Source organism: Rhipicephalus microplus, chromosome 8 (genome assembly GCF_043290135.1).
Source record: "Rhipicephalus microplus isolate Deutch F79 chromosome 8, USDA_Rmic, whole genome shotgun sequence".
In the NCBI taxonomy this organism is placed as follows: Eukaryota; Metazoa; Arthropoda; class Arachnida; order Ixodida; family Ixodidae; genus Rhipicephalus; species Rhipicephalus microplus.
Genome location: NC_134707.1, coordinates 133233739 through 133255854, shown reverse-complemented (window position 1 = coordinate 133255854; position 22116 = coordinate 133233739). Strand labels below are relative to the sequence as shown.

Here is a 22116-nt window from a genome sequence, read left to right as displayed (position 1 = left end):
CGTCTCTACGCAAACCTTTCACGGAATTTCAAGATTTGGCAGTGCTGAAATATCACGCACTGGCACTTTGCCAAAGCTTGTGTCGTCTGCAGTGGTGCCTCAGACAATGGCAGCAGACTGTAGTATGCGTTCGCGGCGATAGGAGTGATTTTTTCTCGAAAAAAGCCTATTGCAGTGGACTCTGTGTGGCCGGTAACAAGAACAGAATTGTTCCGGGGAAAGCCCAAGGCCAGCCAAGAAGTGCAATTGTCCCCCCCCCCCCTCCCACATGATAAGCGCACGCTTGAGGGTCCACCCTGCCCCGTCTCCGCGGGGCAAAGTATGCGTGGCATTGAGAGCGCGCGCCACTGTGTTGTGATGAATGTGGTGACGCGCGTCCATTACAGAACCTTGCTCGTAATGCTGAAAACTCAATAGTTCCCTTCGCGATTCCGCTCACCAGCGGTAAGAGATATATATAAATTGCTTGCCGTTTGAACGTTCAAGGAGGTGCTCCTTTGTTTCTCAGTGGCTAACACCTCATACTCACACTTCGCAATTGACCCATTCGATTCTGCACGCCAGAGTCTTCTTCTAGATCGCTTTTTGTTCTTGCGTTTTCACCTATATAGATACATATACCTATACGGTGAGTGACGGCGACACCTTCGTCGACGCCGTCGGCCAAATCTAACCGAGAATGTTCATACAGTTTTAACCAATAAAAATGCTTTTGAGCTCCCGTGGTAGTTTTAAAATCAGGTGTTTCCTCTTTCTTCGCTGGTTTTTGAGACGCCAGACCCGTCGTCTGTCACTCGTCGACACGCTTCCTTGATCAACGACGAGCTTAAGCAAGTCGCCAGAAAAAAACAAACAAAGCGTGGCTTGGTCACATAACAGTGGTTGATAACCAGCCAAGATGGCAGACCTATATGCTGCTCTGCTTCCATAGGGAGCTTATAAATTTACTGTACGCAACGCGAGCCCGTAGTGCCATCTCACAACTGATGACAAATACGCAGAGAAGTTGGGGTGCTATAGGAATTGTCAAGGGTACATAGTGTGTATATATATATGGCTTGCCGTTATCCTGCCTGAGATTGTCCGTTCCGTAGCTAAGTGGGCTGTGTCACAAGCTGCGAGGTTAGAGGGTGCCGGTTAGATGCCCCGTTACGGAACTTTACCACCTCGTTTTTGCTTTGAAATTTCCCAGTATATATTTTAATACGTCATATCTGTGTTGGAAATACGTCAGCGGAGCCTTGGTCGACTTCGGCATAAAACACTGTTGTGTTGAAAAACCGCAACACTAAGCAAAATGTAATACCTCTAAAATATTCGCAGGAGAAAACACACTTGGGAAATAACGAATAGTGACTATTTTACCTAACAACCTGCTTTATCAGCGTTTTTTTTGTCATTTTTTCAGCTGAAATAAAATCGTATACTCCACAAAAAGCCCCCAAAACTGATTTTTGTGAAGATATTATACATGTATAGGGTGTCTGTGTTTTTATAATATTGTTTCTTTTTTTTGAACAACCAGTCAATGAGCCCATGCGTGTTTAATTATTTGTCATTTTTGTCAAATTTTCTTGTGTATTTGTAAAGTGTGTCCTAGACTTCAAACCGAGGGGACAAAATAAGCCTATCAGGTTTGGCTAATTTATTTAAATTCTGTGCATAACTGACTTGTGTTAAGGTGATAGCTAATTTTTTTTTGCTTTTACAGATCGGAAGAGGCTTTGGGATATTCAACTAACATGGGACGAGAGGCTGATTTTATAGATACTGGACAAAGGAGTCGTGCCACGTCATGTTGCTCTTGTGCCTGATGGAAATCGGCGTTACGCAAAACTCAACGAATTAGAACTTCACTCCGCCTATGATGTCATGTTTGAAAAGACAACGTTGGTGAGTTGTCTTCTTGAAAACAGCAATTGCTCTTTAATAGCTCAGCTATATAAAACAAGCGTTGGTCTATGATGGGCGAACATAAATCATCATCATGAGGAACCACTATGGGCTCTCTGCACAGATTTATTCAATCATAAGAGTCGCAAAACTTCCCATAAGCTCCATGTATCAAAATCCGAACACAACATTGGCTGTAATGGCGGAAATGAGTAGATTGTAGCGCCATCTTTTGACAACAAGACTAACTAGAAAACGCAATATTTTGTGTTTCTGCGTTTAGCAAGATTGTGATTGAGCGCTGCCACATTCTGCCAAACAGCATGGCAGCGCCTAAACCTTGTTCTCTCTCTCTCTCTATATATATATATATATAGGCAGGCATGGTGGTTGAGTGGCCGTAGCGTTGCATATAGTCCAGTAGATCCTCTGTGAGCGGTCACAACGTGGTTTATTTCGACGTTTCGACCTAGACTCTGTTATATATATATATATATATATATATATATATATATATATATATATATATATATATATATATATATATATATATATATATATATTGTCACGGGGTCACGACGTCGACGAAGAAGCAGAGAGTACGTTGAAGGTTATAAACTACAGTGTCTAGAAATATACTCCCTAGTGTGCTGAGCGCGCGCATTCCCTACGAGAGAGGGTGGCCGCGCATGTGCTGACTGCACTCAGATGCCACAAGTGGCGCTGCGTATCGAGAGGGTGCACGAACGCGCGAAATTCCTCTCGTCCTGTTGCTGCCGGAGCCTCGCCACGTTTGAAATCAGTGTGCGACAGCTGCCACCTAATTTACTGTAAAGTCCGGCGGTGCCTTATGTACACTGCAGCACCCTGAAATGTTAAAAGCTCAGCGGCAATGCAAAGAAATGACGTGTATTGTGTCGTTGTGTCAAAGAAGCTATCGGACAAACAAGGAAAAGGTGTCTTGTTCCCTGCACTAACAGATTCAGCACAGTTTCCTGAATGAAAAAGTAGAATCAAGAGGGCAGAATCTGAAGGCTGTTGTGGGAGAAAAACATTCGGAGAGTGACTCCACCGATCTATCTTTCTGGATTAGGGTGAACGGTTTCGGGAATAATGTCACCGTTTAGGCAAAATTTCAAATAATATTATTTATCTAAAAAAATGAAAATTCGATTTTCATTCGCACAGTTTTTTTCTCATGTCAACGTCAGACGCCCTTTCCAACAACTTTTTGAGTATCATATGCGGCAAGTGTCAGATTATTCATTGGCATGTTATCATTCTTTGTTTGCACTCGAATGCCAGCGGAATGCAGGCTAAGAGGTAACGGTTTAAGTGACTTCTGTGATAATTCTTGCTCTCAAGAACGAAGCAAATTTTAAAAAAATAGCTCTGGTGGTTATACTGTCAGTGGTTTTCAAAATTATTTCTTTGTGTACTGCAACCACTTTAAGCATCTATCTATCTATCAATCTATCTATCAATCTATAAACCTATCCATTTATCTATCTATCTATCTATCTATCTATCTATCTATCTATTTATCTATCTATGTATAAATCTATCTATTTATCTATCTATCTATTCATCTATCGAATCGCCTACGTCTGGGTGCCCTCACGATCACCCTCTTAACGTAGGGTCATCGAAATACTTTGCAAAAAGAGCCAAATTTTCGTAAAACACCAATGCTGGTTCCAGTGTTAACTATGCAATTTCTTGCATATATTTAGCGCCCCTTCGTAATGTCTCACTTAATAAAAAATTACAACATAGTCACCTTGTATAGTATCGATTCCCAAATTACGTGGGATCTGCGTCTTTTTTTTTGCGGGCAGTAGCTGATGGCGAAATGTATGCCACGAAATGATTTTCATTTGGTATTGCAAAGCGCCTGTACTGTGAAAGCAGTCAGGTAGTTCTTATAATAAATCATGATGTTAAAAAAACAATCCCAAAATTGCAGGAAAATAATAGTTGGCCTCGCGCGGCTCTGCCTCCTGCAAGCTTCGCAGCGCTTGCGGAGCGCAACAATTGAACTCAAATGCAACCACTTGCATAGCAGGGCACCATGCGGGTGCTGCTGGCAGTCATCAGCTGCGGGGCCATCTCCTAGCCCGCGCTCGGCAAACTAGGCAGTACATTCTAGACACTTTAATTAAACTGATTATTTCGGCGAAGCTGTGCCCGGTAAACGGAAAGTCGGGTCGCAGTAGCAGGCTTGCACGGGTAGCGACGAACGGAGCGTCGGCCGTCGATAAACTGACAAGCGGCAAAGCGCGTCGGCATTTATACACGTGCATACACGGCATTTATACATGTTCTGACCTTATCGCTAGCGTTGACGTAGGCTCTAGAATAATCTGTATAGTTCACGGAGTGGGCGTGATCTTATCGAAATAATTCGCTTCTCGAAGACTGCAGGCGCGGTTTGCGCTCAGAAATACGTGTATTGGGGCGATAACAAAACTTGAGAACAAGAACGTGGCATTGCCCCTTGTGAAAAAGGAATCGTCCCGATGCTTTAATGAAAGATGAAAGTGCAATAATGCAAGAAAGTACATTGAATAAATTACAATACAGCAATAATACAAAAAACAGTTTCAGATTGTTAACGCGTATGAAACGGCTTGAGGCTTGCGACATGGACGACTGCAGATCACGGTCGGCGTCTTTGGGAGTTGGTGATGCCATCGGGGACAACCTCGTAATCAAGTGGGCCGAGACGTCGAACCACCCTTTACGGTCCGAAGTACCGTCGCAGAAGCTTTTCACTGAGGCCACGTTGGCGTATCGGCGCCCACACCCAAACACGTTCACCGGGCTGGTATTCCACGAAGAGTCGTCGGAGTTTGTAATGGCGGCTGTCGGTCGTCTGTTGATTCTTGATACGGAGGCGTGCGAGTTGTCGGGCTTCCTCGGCACGTTGAAGGATCTTGCTCACATCGAGGTTTTCTTCGTCGGTGACATTGGGTAACAAGGCGTCGAGCGTCGTTGCCGGGGTCCTTCCGTAGACCAGTTTGTACGGCGTCATCTGCGTCGTTTCTTGAACGGCAGTGTTGTATGCGAAGGTCACGTAAGGAAGGATGGCATCTCACGTCTTGTGTTCGACATCGACGTACATGGCCAGCATGTTGGCCATGGTCTTGTTCAGCCGCTAGGTGAGGCAAGTGGTCTGTGGGTGGTACGCTGGCGTGCGGCGTTGGCTTGTGTGGCTGTATGCCAAAATCAACTGGGTTAGCTCAGCCGTAAATGCCGTTCCTCTGTCGGTGATAAGGACCTCCGGGGCGCCGTGACGTAGGACGATATTTTCGACGAAGAACTTAGCTACCTCGGATTCACTACCATTGGAGAGGGCTTTTGTCTCGGCGTAGCGGGAGAGGTAGTCGGTAGCTACCACGATTCACTTGTTTCCGAAAGCCGACGTCGGGAACGGCCCAGTAGGTTCATACCAATCTACCGGAATGGTCGGCGAGGTGGTTCAATTGGCTGCAGAAGCCCTGCTCGGCTTGTCGGGGGTGCCTTGCGTCGATGACAACCCCGGCATGTCTTCACATGACGAGTGACGTCGGTGGTGAGACGTGGTCAATAGTACCTTTCTTGTATTTTCGCGAGGATGTGAGAAACACCGAGGTGTACTGCCGTGGGATCGTCGCGCAGGGCCTGCAGGAGTTGTGGCCGCAGAGCTGAAGGCACCACAAGGAGGTACTCGGCTCGGAGCGGTGAGAAGTTTTTTCTTTTGGAGAAGACCGTTCCGTAGGAAGAACGACGCAAGTGGGCGCTTAAATACCTTCAGGAATTCGGTGTTCCTGCCTTCGAGGTATTCTATCAGGGCCTTAAGTGCCGGGTTGACTCGCTGTCGTTCAGCGAAGTCGTCGGCAGTTATCGTTCCCAAGAAGTCGTCATCCACGTCGTTGGGCAGTGGTTGGTCGACAGGCGCACGACAGAGACAGTCAGCGTCGGAGTGTTTCTTGCCGGGCTTGACGATGGTAATGTCATATTCGTGAAGTCTCAGGCTCCATCGTGCGAGGTGACCTGAAGTGTCCTTCGTGGTAGCTAGCCAACACAAAGTTTAGTGGTCGCTCACAACTTTCAAGAGCGTGCCGTAGAGGTAGGGTCGAAATTTCGACGTAGCCCAGATGATGGCGAGGCACTCCTTTAATGGTGTAGAATAATTGGCTTCTGCTTTGGATAGCAATAGGCTTGCGTAACTAATAACCCTTTCAAGTCCGTCAGCCCTCTGCACAAGAACAGCGCCGAGACCTACGCTGCTTGCGGAAGTGAGTATTTCTGTCACGGTGAATTCACCGAAATGGGCAAGTAACGGATGCATCTGCAAGCGATGTTTAAGCTCCTGGAAAGCTTGCTTCTGCGGCGTTTCCCACTTGAACTCCACGTCGGCCTTGGTAAGGTTAGTGAGTGAATCGAATGTGCAGGTGATGTTTTCCACGAACTGCCTATATTAGGCGCGCAGTCCCAGACATCGGCGCACCGCCTTCTTGTCAGTGGGTGGCGGGAAGTCGGCGATGGCTGCTGTTTTCCGTGGATCGGGACGAACTCCAGGCTTGCTAATCGTGTCCTCAAAGAAAAAGAGCTCCTCGTACGCAAATCTGCACTTTTATGGTTTCAGTGTGAGTCCGGACGTCTTGATGGCAAAAAGTACTGCTTCAAGGCGACGAAGGTGCTCATCGAAATTTGAAGAAAACATGACGAAATCGTCTATGTTCACAAGACAAGCCTGCCACGTCAATCTTGCCAGTACTGTATCCATAACGCGTTGACAAATTGCTGGCGCTGAGGAAAGACCGAAGGGCATCACCTTGAACTCGAGTAGGCCGTCTGGTGTTATAAACGCCATCTTCTCTCGATATATTTCGTCGACTTTGATTTGCCAATAGCCAGTCTTGGGGACCATTGACAAAAAGTACTTGGCGTAATGGAGCCGATATAGTGCGTCGTCTATTCGTGGGAGAGGATACACGCCCTTTTGTGATTTTGTTCAGGTGGTGATAATCGACGCAGAAACGTAGGCTACCATCTTTTTTTTTTCTCCAACACCACTGGGGACGCCCACGGACTCTTAGACAGCTGGATGATGTCGTGCCATAGCACTTCGTCAATTTGTGTCTTTACGGCCTCGCGTTCTCGCGTCGAACCACTGTACGGACCCTGGCGGAGTGGTCTGGCGTTTTTCTCAATTATGATGCGATATTTCAAGATGCAATATTTCAATACCATGGGCTGTGATTGGAAGTTCTTTTCTTAACGTTCTTTTTAGAATGTCCCACAATAAAAAGCGTCACGACAATTAATAAAACAATGCTTTATAGTCTCAGGTTGGTTGCAGAGTCTACAATTCACTGTCCAGGGTACGTATATTGATTTTTTATTCAGCCACGTTTTCACTGGCTACGGGGAAGTGTGCAGTGTAAAGAAAAATGTTTTCGCTGAAGAAGATATACACATTCTACGTACACGAAATAATACATCGTGACCAGGCAGAAGCGAATATGGCTTTCGGTAACCAGGTTCGGAAAAAAGGTTATTCACGCCGACAGTTGGCAATGTGGGTGTTAAAGCGGTAGTCAAGTATGGAAGTCACTGTTACTTCGGTTCTGTTTGTTGGTTATATGAAAGGGACGCGATCTGCATCTGCTAAAATTTGCACATTCGATGAACAAGAACAACTCCTGCCTGTAACAATCGCCGCTGCGATAATTACAACAGCGCTATGTTTTTGTTACAATTTACAACGGCAAGGAAAAAAAACAACTACGTGGACTGAGGAGCAGGTAGAGTTTATCGCTATTCACAGTGACGCCTCTAGTCTTCTAAACATCACAACAAAGAAACACATTGTGGATGTCAAACTGATGTATGTACATGCGCGAAATGTAAACATATTCACGGCCGCATATTCTGCGCTTCTAAAGAATTGAAGCATTGTTAGCACCACCGCTTAAAAAAATAAACGTGCTAGAAAGCGTACTGAGTAGCGTTGGTTTCTTTTGACCGTAAACATATATCTCTGCGCATTCAAGAATGAAACACTACAAATAAGTGATTTCGCATACTGTTCTGTGCTTTTCATCATGCCACCATCTTCCGCCAAGCTTCCACCATGCCCCCGTCATCCACCTTGCTCACCAAGCCTTCCACCAAACACGTTTCGGCTCGCCACCTTGAGCCGGCATTTTCCACCGTCACCACCATTGGCTCGCCACTGCCACCACCACCATCACCATGTGCCATCACTTTTTCCACTTTCGCAGTCATCAGCCATTATGCCCACTACAGTTTCCACCATATCCACTAATATTTCCACCATATCCACTATTCTTTCCACCATATCCACCAACCATTCCAGCATCCACCAACCCAGGATTTTCAATAGGGCATGGTGGTTTCCACGATTTCTTCAATGTATGCAACCGTCATTCCTTTGTTCACATGTTTGTATTCATTGCTGAAATTTGTGAGCATAACCATTGCTTTGCCTCCCCGTAGCTCTGAAATTCATTTTGCGACGCAAATATGGCGGGTGACTAACACATGCTGACTGGCTTCTACGACGCCTTCCGAATCAGGTTATTTAGGAGCGCCGACTGAAATAATGACGCTGGAGCGAGGCGGAATGATGACTTGTTCTTCCAGCACATTCAAGGCATGGTTTGCTGACTGCGTGTGTGGTGGTAGTGCTTCTTCTGTGAATAACGTTATCGACTTTGTTCTTAGGTTGATGATAGCACTATGGACGCATAAGAAGTCCAAGCCAAGGATGTCATCTCTCGAGCAACGCTGTAGGACTACGAAGTCTGCAGGAGAAATACGACCGTTAATGGTAACTCATGTGCATATTCCTGCAGGCGTTACGAGATGGCCTCTGGCTGTGCGGATTTCAGGGCCTTCCCAAGCTGTCCTAACTTTCTTCAACTTCGTGGCGAATGGCCCACTGTTGACAGAATAGTCAGCTCAAGTATCGACGAGAGCGGTCACACTGTGGCCGTTGTTATGAACGTCGAGGTCGCTAGTTCGCCGTCTCGCGTTACACTTAGGGCGTGGCGTCGGGTCAAGGTTGCGTAGGCTTGTTCCCTTATTTCCATGTTGCGTCGTCAGGTCACCTTCGGTAAAGAGATTTCGCCGTCAGGACTTTCCCTTGTTGGCGTCGTGCTCAAAAAACTCCATCGTGGTGTCGTCGTCGTCGGAGGATCTTCGGTAGTTCGTCGCACAGCAATCGCACCTCCATCGGTTGCTGCCTTAGTTTCCCGGATGAGGGCTAGGAGACCGACCCCGCGTTGGGCCAGTGTACTGTCGGTGGTGCGGTGACATGCGGCGGGCCGCCGCATGTCACCGGGAAGGACTGAACGGGAAGGACTTCGTGGTGTCCACTGAGTTTTTTTCAGCTAGTCGGTGATGTCACGTGGCAGTTCCCCTGGCTGCGGGCGTGGTGCATGGATGGTGAAGCCACGCAGTCCAATCTGTTGGTACTGACAACGGCGGTAAGTGTGCCCGGCCACGCCGCAGGGGTAGCACAGTGTGCGGTGGTCAGGGGTGCGCCAGACGTCAGTCTTCCTTGAAGCGCAGCGTTGGCCGGCCGGCGGGCGGCATGGCGTCGACAGTGGTGGCGGCGTTGCCTGGCGTAAGAACTGCGGTGGGGCTGTGTCCTGACGAGGGCATGGAGGAGCGTAGCGGCGCAGTACATTGGCGTAGCTCATTGCATCCGGTTCAAGCTGCAGTGCTTTTGCGATTCCAAGCGACTGCCAAACTTTTTCGCGGACAATGTCAGCGATCGAATTAGCTTGAGTCTGCATTGAAGGCAACAACTTCCGCAGCTCCTTCCGTACGACCGCTTGAATTGTCTCACGCAGGTCGTCGGTACTGAAGGCATCAGCGCAGTTCATTAAGGCGCGGCGGTTGTATTGCGTCGTGCACATCTCAAACGCCTTCTCTATGGTTGTGGCCTCGGCAAGAAATTCGCTGACAGTCTTTGGCGGGTTCCGGAGAAGTCCCGCAAACACCTCCTGCTTCACTTCGCGCATGAGGAACCGGGGCTTCTTTTACTCAGCCATGTTGGAGTCTGCGTGTCGAAATAGCCGGGTCATCTCTTCGACGAAGAGGGTTACGCTTTCATTAGGAAGTTGCACCCTTGCCTTCAGCAATGCGGCAGCCCTTTCCTTGCGAACGACGCTCGTGAACGTGCGCAGGAACCTCGTATGAAAGAGTTCCCAGGTTCGTAGTGTGGATTCGTGATTTTCATACTACGTCTTCGTGGCGTCTTTTAAGAAGAAATAGACACGGCGTAATTTTTCCTCAGGGTCCCAGCAGTTCAAGGCGGCGACTCGGACATCGCTTTCGATCCAGCTTTCCGGGTCTTCGCCTGACAATCCATGGAACTTTGGGGGTTCCTTGGGCTGCCGGAGAATGACTGGGGCAGGCTGCACGGGGGTGGTCATGGTTGCTGTAGTTGATGTCAGGATCCGAGTCTTCCTGGCTGCTTCAGGAAGGGGCCCGTACACACTAAACTAAATCTCACCCTAAAGAGTATAAGTGAGCTTGTCGCCAGACGAGCACCCTTTGCTCCCTATTGGGTGTTCAAAAAAGGGTGCTGAAAAAGGGTGCAGATCTCAGCATCCTTAAGAAAAGAGTGCAGAGCAAAAATTTTAAAGGGTGTAACGAGTGCATCCTTTAAAAAAGGTGCTGTGGTGTCAAAACACCCTTTCAAATGGGTTCTGGAAGGGTGCTCCACATTGACGTCCGAGTGGGCCAAATCTAGGATTGACGCTGGAGATGGCTAAAAATGCAGATTGCTGTATACTCTGTAGACAGTGCTGAGTGACAGCCCACATACGGTTTGTTAGTACTTGAACACATGTACTAAGTCGTCCATTCCACCCTGAACACGTGCACCATGCACGCGGCTGGCCCTCCACAGAGTGCCTACCGCAGGCGCTTATGAAACTAGCACTGAAACACAGTGACAGCCTAGGTGGGGCTTTTGCATCATTGTCTTTTAAAAACACGGTGTCTCTGCAGTGAAGCTACTGGTAATTTATGTGCAGTGTTTTGCTTTCTCTATGTGTAGGCAAGTTATCGAGAAGTGCTGCAATTGTGCCTTACCCTGTCCAGGTGCCGCTCCTCGGGTTTTTGTTTTTTGCTGCTCTGGATAGAACAAGCTGCACATACTACATTTCTTGAGAACAGTGTCGAATTTTAGGTAAGCTTGTACTGTTGCAAGAGCAAAGTTAGCTTCCCCACAAAGGAAGTGTGATTTGGCGAAGCCACCGTTCTCCAGCAGTCAACAAAGTGGAGGCCCCACTTACAGCTGTCTGTACGTTTGTGTACTATAGTTATCAAAATGCTCTCGAGAAGCGCTCAGCAGAGTGCCGGATGCATGGTGTAATGTTCAAGGTGGAAGTAGACAATATGTAAATATATACCTTAAAGCAAACAATATTGAATAATTATGTGTGTTTCAATAATCATGAAATTGATCCCAGAGTGTGTATATGGCCTGTGCAACCCATTTGTGGTCCAGAATGAATGTAATCTATTCAAGACCCCTTCCTGCACACATGCATGCACAATTTATGGATGCTTGGTCACTATACAGACATGCATGCCTGTAAATTGAAAATTCATGAGTTTCGAATACTGGTGATTATTTCAAAAGCCATCTACTCACTTTCAACGACACACAGATACTATGCACTAAATACGGAACCTTACCTGATTGCGCTCTTTAAATTATGTGTAGCAGACGTGAGCTTTTATGCATGTGAGAATGCAAGATATTAGGCCCCAACAAAAATTTATGACAAATAAATTAACATGATGCAAATAGTCACTATATTATTGTACATAGCAAACAACCCAAAAACATTGACAATAGTAAACATGAGCTATGACCTACTGCATCAATTGTAATGTTGAGATCTGTGTGAGTGAGGATAAAGCTTCTGTTTTCAAATCTTTTTTTCTTATTAGTAGACATCTTTTTTGTGAAGAGACTTCTTTTTTAACTTTTAACATTCTGACTTCCCTCCTTGCGTAGTAGGTAAAAAATGAATTATTTAGAACAACAAAATATAAGTTAGAGGCACCAGCAGGTTAAAGGCGCCTATTGAGGGTTTTGTCAGTGCCCACACAATTGGAAAAGAAAATGGATAGGAAAGAAGGTGTGTAGTAAAACATGTGGGCTTATATAACATGCTTTGGTCATCATGCTAAAAGCTTTGACTACAAACTTGCTCAAGGAATATTTAAAGCTCTCCTTTTATATTTGTGTGTGTGCTTCTAATCTTGTGTGTTACAAAATCACAAATATTGACAAGGTTATGCAAGTGCTGTTGGAATAATACAATGTGATCATTCAAACCCTTGCACAATTCATCTTCAGCTGCCCAGGCGACTTTGGTTCCTTTTACAGACGTGTGGTGAGGGCGCCCCTTCTCTACAGCACATCCGCACCCGGAAGCCTAAAATAATGACAGAAGTAATCACCACGAGTTTCACAAGACAGACTGTCCAAGATACAATACGCTTTGTCATGGTGGAGTGTTCGTAGTTCTGTGTGAGTAGAAGTCAGCATCAAAATCCACTTTGTTTTCAACGGAAAACATTCTTGTTGGAGGTCCCCAAGGCAAAAAGCTGTGTAAACAACTTGACAGTACCTGGGGGCCTACAGAGGGTAGCACGTACAACAGATTTCACATACAAAAACAAACAGCATAATAGAAAGGAAATATATATACAACAAACATCTGAGCAATGATTCAGCATGATGCACACGTGAAACTTGAGTTAGGTTAGAGTAAAAAAGTTATTCATTGCACACATTGGATTTGAACAAACCGAATAAGGCACTGAAGTTGATTAGGGTTTTTGAAGTGCCAGTAAGCAATATTGTAGTCTAGCTCTACAATAGTGTGTCATGTATGTAGTACTAGTATTTCCCTGTTAGGTATGCTGTAGACATGAATATATTCAGTTTTCTTAATACCTAAAGCTTAGTATGATGCAGTCCAGCATTTAATGTTCAATAAATAATTGTTTATGGTAGCATTTAGGTTACAAAATTGATGCTAAAAATTCGGCAGATCCCACATACGTTTGGAATCAATGTTATGCGAAACACGTGGTTGCAAGGTGAATGTATTTAAATTTTTTATTGAGCGCTCTTATGAAGTGGAGCTCAATATATGTACAAATTGTCACACACACACACGTTAAACAGCCGCATATGTTTCATTTGTTATGGGGAGATGTTACACCCATGACAAAAGTAGCAGTTATTTGCTGTTTTGCAACAATGCCAACAGAAACATGGATATTAGACACACTAGAAGTGGTAGGCTGGTATGAAGCATTGGTGTTTGCGCTGGCACTCGCGAGGATGGTAGCCCTTAACACTGCTACACAAATACTTCACCGGATGGTGCCTGAGTACAATTGACTTTAATTCGACCTCACGGCTGCACATAGGAGTGCATATGTGATGGTTATAAAATTTGATAGCCAGTACTGCAACGACAGTTGATGTTACACAAACATTGGAGACTATTAGGAAAGTATAACCGAGGCCGGGCATGATTCTGTGGTAGAATACTTAATTGCCAAGCAGAATACTAGGTTTCAATTCCTGCTGGGACACTTGACTTTATTCTTTGCATTCATTTGGTCAATGCTGCCTATGTCAGCTTTTTAACATGATAGCGTTGAAGAGCCCGTGTCGTAGAAAACCCGCCGCCAGCGTCTGCCCGGTTGGCTGTGAGTGAAAAATCGTCTGTGCATCTGTGACCAAAAAGTCAAGTTACCTAGTTTCCAGAAACTCAAAGAATTCCTACTTATGACCTAACGAAGGCGTGCTAATTGCTGCAAAACGAAACCCCCAAGTCGTACTACTAGACACTCAACAGAGGGCTTAACACACAAAAGTCCATTGACATTGGCCAAAAATTAACTTTTGATGTACAGCGATATTCCTCTTCCCCATTTCTTGAAACACACAATGCCAAGTTAATTCTACCCTGGTAGTTTTGGTGGGCCATATTGCACGAAAAATACAAGGTATAAGTCAAAAGAATGGCATCAAAATTTACCGACATGTCATCGAAATAGAGACACTGGCTACAAGTCTTATTTGCAATGCTAAGAGCATTTAAGGTAAGCGCATTGAAGATAGCAGGTGGCCTTTTTAGCTGTATAGGTATCAAAATTCTGCCATGTCAGTCATAGTTTACTGACATAGCCAATCTCAAGAAAAGTGTGGCTCTGAAGTGCTAATGTTTTCATTTCTTGCTATAAGTTTTGTGCCTTGCATCCAAATGAACCACCATCCTACTTTTTTGCCTTCGTGCTCTCACTAACTGCTTACCTTGTCCTGTCAAGTGTTCGTTGACACAAATAGGACTACATAATCTAAAATTAAAGGCCACTGTAGACAGACGTAAGTTCTTTGTCTTATCAAGAAAATTTCATTTGTGACATCAGGCATAACGCACTACTACTTTTTTTCAAACAACGTTTGTTTGTTCCTACTCTGTCTGTAGTGTCAATACCATCACGAGTAATGGTGTTTTCATCATCGCACAAAAATTTTGAACAACGTCAAAAGAAAACCCTCATCTGGGACACCTTTGATGTCAGATAGTTCAACCTTGAATACAGTGTAAATTTTTCAATTTTCATCATAAGTTGCTTACTTTCACCTGGAAGTTTTTTGGGATCGTTTCAAGGTGCGACAGGCTCTTCATCCAAAACCTTTATCTTTAATGAGAGCGCGTTGACACTGTCACCACCTTCGTTCCACACTACTTGAAGGACCAAAGTTCAGCTTGAATTTTGTGCTTAAAATCCTCTGCTTACAATGACAAACAATTCACAGGAAACATTGTTGCTCTTGCTTGGAAGGAGTGCATGCAGTAATACTAACACAACTAAAGCAAGAAATAAGTGTCTCATCTGTGCAAAAATGACTTTGACAAACACTCTGAAGACTACACACACTGCTGCCAAACTGACGGGAATATGGAGAGCACTTCATATAAGTAAGCAGCGTCCAGTAGCTTGGTGAGGCACAGCAGATGAGCAGGGTGAACAGAGCTGATGCTTGGAACAATAGTTCAGAGATTGATGGTGCTTGGGCTCCTTGACCTTGTAAGGAACTTTCCTTGAGCAGCCTCACTCACATAAAATGAAAGACCGTGCCGAAGAATTTGTGCACCGGTGCAAAAAAAAATGATTTTAGTGAGGTTTTTCTAGGCTGCATGCGCTGCTTGCAAAATTGCAGTGAACGGCCAGAAACGCATGGCCAACATATATTTAGTGGCACGCAACTGAGAAATACAAAAAAGCATGCTACAGTATAAATACAACAAAAAACATGCTGTTGCAAAGCTTTTCATGTCGATGTCATACATGTGAATTTTCATTCAACTTTATAGCTCGCTCGTGCACGAAGATAAATTTGGAACTCTTCAACGAAGACACCCCCTTTTAGCTGTATCGACTGCACGTAATTGAAAGATAAGCATGCGTGAGTGAAGCTGTTGCCTGCGATCAATAAATTCTGTTCTTGAAGCTGACCGAAGGTATGCACGAGTGCATCCATAGAGGCACATTTGCATTTCTTTAGTTATGATACCCATGTGATGTGTTTTTTAGGTAAATGCCATGCAATATGCATCATATGAATATTTTATTGCGTGAAATTGCAATACCACTGCATATACATATCAGTATGCGCATATGCATCCACTGCAGTTAAAGCATAAAATTAAAGGAATACTGACACATGAATTTTTACCAAGGTAGGGGAGGGCTCCAGAAAATTCGACAACCTGGGGTTCTTTAACGTGCACCTAAATCTGAGAACACAGGCCTACAGCATTTTCACCTCAATCGAAAAAGCCGCCACCAAAGCGGGAATATCACCCTGCGACCTTCGGGTCAGAAACCGAGTACCTTAGCGAATAGATCACTGCGACAGGAGTTCAATATCCCTATTCCCCCGTGTAGGGTGGCAGACTGGCTTTGCTGGTCTGGCTAACCTCCCTGCCTTTTCTTCTCTACCGTTTCTTCTCTTGAGTTCAACCAAAGGAGCTTCCTTCAAACGGCTAACATTCGGACGTTTATAATTTGCCTGAAATTGAGTTCCCTAAATAAATATTGTGTGCTGCTTCATAGTGATCATTGATCTATATTGTTCTGGTTGGCTAAAAAGGCACTACTCCTCACTTCTCATCAAACAGCACAAGCTGTCTAATGACCATAAGGGGGAAAAGTGGAAACGCTAAGACAAAACATCAATCTTGAACCAATTGCCATCACAATAAAGCAGGCAAGCTTCTGCAATCATGACCGGCAACCAGGATCTCAGGCACTACAGATAGCTACATATTGTAATGGTTTCCCAACATGACGTAAATGCAGCAGAAATACATTGTGCCTAACCTGCTTCATTAGGATAACGATGAGGCCACGACGTTATTGGCTTCTGTATGCTAATAACAATTTACCTTGCCAATCATGTGACAATAACATTCAATACGACGTCATCAATCTTGCATCCTACCTTGTGGTCTTAGTACCAACAAGGTGGTTTTAGTGACGTCGGTGCAAGCCAACAACAATCACTTGGTGAACATTATTTTTGATATTGTTCAATTGGTTTGATGTGTACTTCTTCAAAAAATGGCAGTTTAGATTTGTTCATTATTAGATAGATACAATCTCTAAGTTTGCATGTCAGCAGCAACATATGCACGCCTTAGGCGCGCTACTGTGAAGTATAACCTTATTGTGTGTTAAAAAATAAATTAGGTATTCATACACTGCACATACGACAGGTCACTTGTAAATCTGCAGCGAGGACATAAAGAATTTATGATATCAGATGAAGCGTTACACTTGTATTCGAAAGTGTCATTAGAAGTAGTGGTAGAACTTCGTTTTAGAATGTTTGTAGACGTAAAGGTATTCGGCGAAGTTTTAACTCCAAAGCGGGCTGCAGCCCCCACAATTCTTAAAAAACAAGAACAATGCAATGATAGGTGAACAGGGGAGAACAAGCAGTACCACCAAAATTGCGCTCGAACGAGTGAACTACTGCTCAACCTAGCGCTTGCACAGCTAAGGTACGGCTATTCTGCCAATCATGACAAAATGTATTTACCCAGGCGTAATTGCATGCTTCGAGAACCGCACCTACAGCACGCTGTGTCAAGTTTACGCACACTTAATTAGGCTGAATATCATATCAATTTAATATTGTCGCGACGTCAACAGAGAGGTCGTACTCGAAGACGCTGAGAAAACAGCAGCGGGTCGGCCTTTTTGTTAACCGCGCGAGAGAGAGTTCCTCATCTTTCTTGTTGTTGCGTTCTGCATAAAAGCGTGCAGATGCGCGTATGCGCTGTCGCCTTCGTGTTTTTCGCGGGACGCACGTGATATTTGCCTCCATCTAAAAATGGCATCGCCCCGATGCGCAGCCAAGGCACTCTACTTATAAAAACGCACATATGCACCGGCACGCACAGGACAAATGAGAGTTAGCTTGACAAGTAGGGTTTCATCCGGATGACATGCACGATTTCGAGTGAGCAGTTTCGGCGACTGGAACTGCAATCGCCGTCAAAAATAACTTCGTAGTTGATGTCATTCCATCGTCGGATGACTCGATATGGGCCAAAGTATCGTCGTATTAGCTTTTCTGAAAGTCCGCGTCGACGTATTGGAATCCAGACCCATACCTTGTCGCCTGGTTTGTAGGTTACCAATTTATGTCGTAGGTCGTACCGTTTCGCATATTTGTGTTGCTGGTGACAAATACGCACGTGGGCTAGCTGTCGGGCTTTTTTGGTACGCTGACCAAATTCTTCGGCGTCAACGTAAGTGTCGTCACACTCGTGCGGCAGCATAGCGTCCAACGTTGTAGTGACTTCACGCCCGTGTATTAAACTAAACGGCGTCATTCCGGTAGTTTCCTGCCGGGCATTAATATAGGCAAAGGTCACATAAGGCAAGATTTCGTCCCAGTTCTTGTGTTCTGTGTCGACATACATGCAGAGCATGTCTGCGAGGGTCTTATTAAGCCGCTCTGTTAGTCCGTTCGTTTGTGGGTGGTACGCCGTTGTTCTCCGGTGAGCTGTACCACTGAGCCCGAGAACCGACTGCAAAAGTTCTGCCACGAACGCAGTTCCTCTATCCGTGATGAGAACTGTTGGAACACCGTGCCGAAGGACGACGTTTTCTATGAAGAAATGAGCCGCTTCTGCTGCTGTGGCCCTCGGCATGGCTTTAGTTTCTGCGCAGCGAGACAAGTAAGTAATCGGTGGCGACAATGATCCATCTGTTTCCTGTGGTAGAAGTTGGGAATCGGCCCAGGAAATCCATTCCGATTTGGGCGAATGGCTTTGCTGGTACTTGAACGTAATGTGATAAGCCTGCCGGCCTGCCGGTTGGTGCTTTGCGTCTTTGACAGTCGGCACATGTTTGGACGTGATGTTTCACAGCAGCATGCAGGTTAGGCCAGTAGTAACTGTTTTGCAGACGGGACAATGTTCGAGTGTAACCAAGATGACCAGAGGTGACTTCATCATGGCAGGCTTCCAGAATTTCTTTTCGCATTGATGCAGGGACGACGAGCAAGTATGGGCTGCCGGTGGGAGAAAAGTTTTTCTTGTATAGGACGTCGTTCCTTAAACAAAAAGATGGCACTCTTCTCGCGAAAATTCGCGGCACGTCTTCCCGTCGTCCTTCTAAGAAATCGATAAGCGAAAGCAGGTCAGGGTCACTGCGCTGCTCTTGTGAGATAGTGGCCGCGTTGATGACTCCCAAGATCGCGGCGTCCATAGACTCGTCATTACAGCGGCAGGCTCGACGGGTGACCGCGAGAGACAGTCTGCGTCGGTGTGCTTCTTCCCTGATTTATAAATAATGGTCATATCAAACTCCTGAAGCCGAAGGCTCCAGCGTGCTAAACAGCCGGATGGGTCTTTCAAGCTAGTGAGCCAGCAAAGCGAGTGGTGATCACTGACGACCTTGAATGAGCGGCCGTACAGATACGGTCAAAATTTGAGAACCGCCCAAACCACGGCGAGGCACTCTTTCTCGGTAGTCGAGTAGTTCTCTTCCTAGCGAGAGAAAGCTCTGCTGGTATAGGCTATCACTTTCTCGGAGTTATCTTGCCATTGTATCAGTACGGCGCCCAGGCCTACATTGCTTGCGTCGGTGGGAAGTGCTGTTGGCGCTTCCTGGTCAAAGTGCGCAAGAACCGGAGGTGTTTGGAGGCGTTGGCGTAATTCGTTGAACGCTGTTTGTTCCTTTTCGCTCCAAAGAAAGGGAACATCCTCTCGTGTGAGCCACGTCAGAGGCGCCGCAATAGACGAAAAGTTAGCGATGAATCGTCGGTAATAAGCGCAGAGGCCTGAGAAGTGTCTCACTGCTCTTTTGTCATGCGGTGCGGGAATCTTTGCGACAGCGTCGATTTTGCCCGGGTCAGGTCGAACATCTTCGTGGCTGACCACGTGGCGTAAGAAGCGAAGTTCGTTGAAACCGAAATGGCACTTCTCTGGCTTTAAAGTCAGGCCAGCCGAACGTATAGCTTGTAGAACTCCGAATAATCGACTTAGGTGTTCCTCGAATGTAGATGAGAAGACGACAACGTCGTCTAGATAAACCAAGCATGTCTGCCACTTAAGTCCTGATATCACAGTGTCCATTAAACGCTGAAAAGTGGCTGCCGCTGAGCATAACCCGAATGGAAGCACTTTAAATTCATAAAGACCGTCGGGCGTCACGAAAGCAGTTTTCTCTTGGTCTCGCTCATTGACGTCTATTTGCCAATAGCCACTTCGCAGGTCCATCGATGAGAAATAGCGTGCATGCCGCAGCCGATCAAGAGGGTCATCTATACGTGGCAGTGGGTAGACGTCTTTCTTCGTTACTTCGTTTAACTTGCGGTAATCTATACAGAAACGCAAGCTGCCGTCTTTCTTTTTAACCAAAACCACGGGGGATGCCCAGGGACTCTTGGAAGGCTGTATTACGTCATCTTGGAGCATCTTCTGAACTTGCTTCTGGATCTCCTCACGTTCTTTCGGAGCCACAGGGTATGGGTTTTGATGGATCGGTCTCGTATTTTCTTCAATGAGGACTCGGTGCCGGGTCAGTGGTGTTTGCTTGGTTTTCGACGTGCCCGAAAAAAAATATTTGAACTGGTGTATAAGCTCTAGTAGGCGCTGTTTTTCCGAGGCTGACAGGGTTGAGCAAATGTTGACAGACAAATGTGTCGAGGCTGGGATGGTCGCCTCATCCGGTTGCAAAGCGAAGCAATCTCTGGCTTGGTCCACGTCATCGTAGTCGGCAATCGCCGTGCCCTTCAGGATGTGACGACGCTCGTTGCTGAAGTTGGTAATGAGGACTTCTACCCGCCCATCAATTAGTGCCAGAATGCCTCTCGCTATTGAAACACGTTGCGTAAGCAATAGCGTGTCTATTCGCTCCGCTATCACCTCATTACGGCACGGCCGTTCACACAACACCGACACAAGGCAGCAAGATCTTGGCAGGAGCATCACATCATCGGCTACACGTAAACGTTGCAGTTGTTCTTCAGTGGTGGCGTCGACGTAAGGATGGGCGGAAAAGGTGACGATATTTTCTGGGATGTTGATGACAGCACCGTACTCTCGCAGAAAATCCATACCCAAAATAAACTCTCTACAACAGTCCGGTAAGATGACAAAAGTGGCGACGAAGTTCGAACCATCGATTACGAGCCGAGCGGTGCATTTACCGGTTGGCGTCATTAGCTGCCCACCAGCACTCCTTATGCTCGGCCCACTCCACGGCGTCTTAACCTTCTTAAGGCGGTCGGCGAGCTCTTGTCGCATAATAGAGAAGTCAGCACCAGTGTCAACCAGTGCTGTTACGTGGTGTCCGTCTATAATAACGCTGAGGTCGGCACGTACAAATTCATTGGCATTAGTACTCGTGGTTGTCGTTGTCTTCGTCATCACCATCGTCACGTCGTCTTTGTGTAGAGGCAAGGGGGTCTTTTTGGCGTCTCGGCAATTGGCAACCTTGCCCCCGGAGGTCGCGGCAGTTAGTTTTCATGGCACGGGCTTGGGGAGCGGTTTCTGATGGCGTCCGCGTATCGTTGGCGATTCGGGGAATTCTGACCTCGTGCAGGTGAGGGAGACCGCCAACGACGACTTGGTGAAGATGCTTGGTTGGTCGGTAGGTGATCAGCACCATGGTCACAAGAATCTTCAGAATAAAAAGAAGCGGGCCGAGAAAAGTTTCCAAACCGGGTTTCGCGATGACGGCAGTAGCGCGAGATGTGGCCTGGTTCGCCGCAGTGGAAACAAAGGGGTCGACGATCGGCAGTGCGCCACAAGTCGGTCCGACGTACTGGTGGTCGCCGCACAGGTTCACGCTGCCACCACGGCAAGGTAACGGGCCGTGGCTGAAAGGGTGCTTCTTCTGGGGCAGGCGGATGACGGCGGACGGCATCGGCATAGGTCAGTGGACGTGGTTCGGGTGGTGGCGCCGGTGATGGAAAGGCTTGCCGTAGTTCCTGGCGCACGATTTCTGCAAGAGAAGCAACTGGGAAATCGTAGACGGAAGGCCGAGGGCCCGCAGCTCTTCCCACAGGATTTGTCGAATCATTTGCCGTAAAGAGTTTTCGAAAACGGCAGCGTTTTGAGCGGCGGCACCAACAGGCGTTTGGTCGGGCAGGTGGTCAAAGTGGCGGCATCTTTGCCGGAGCGCCCAATCAATGACAGTCGCCTCTTTGATGAATTCAACCACTGTTGTTGGCGGATTTCGTACAAGGCCGGCGAAAAGCGGTTCCTTAACTCCCCGCATCAGATGACGAACTTTCCTTGCCTCGGGCATGTCAGGGTCAGCGCGGCGAAATAGACGGGCCATATCTTCAGCGAACATGGCCACGCTTTCGTTCGGCTTTTGCATGCGGGCTTCGATCATCTGTTGTGCGAGATCCCGTCAGTCCGCACTCAGAAATGTCTCGAGAAGCTTTTGGCGGAACTTGTCCCAGATTTGGAAGTAGGCTCCCTGTTCTCGTACCATGTGCGAGCGCTATTTTCCATTGCGAAGTAGGCACGGCCAAGTTTTTCTTGCACGCTCCAACGATTCACCACAGCGGTCCGCTCGATTTGGTCGAGCCAGTCCTCGACATCTTCATACGGTTCTCCACGGAAG

At 46.5% G+C, this 22116-nt stretch overlaps 1 protein-coding gene across 2 annotated transcripts in view; it reads left to right on the top strand.

Moving 5' to 3' along the window:
- Positions 1–22116, top strand: part of LOC119164556 (dehydrodolichyl diphosphate synthase complex subunit DHDDS-like) — a 148681-nt gene that overhangs the window by 78908 nt on the left and 47657 nt on the right. For both annotated transcript variants that reach the window (XM_037416772.2, XM_037416773.2), the window contains exon 2: positions 1712–1893. In XM_037416772.2, coding sequence (XP_037272669.2) covers positions 1873–1893 — 21 coding nt within the window. In that variant the 5' untranslated portion in view covers positions 1712–1872. The remainder of the gene's footprint in view (positions 1–1711; positions 1894–22116) is intronic.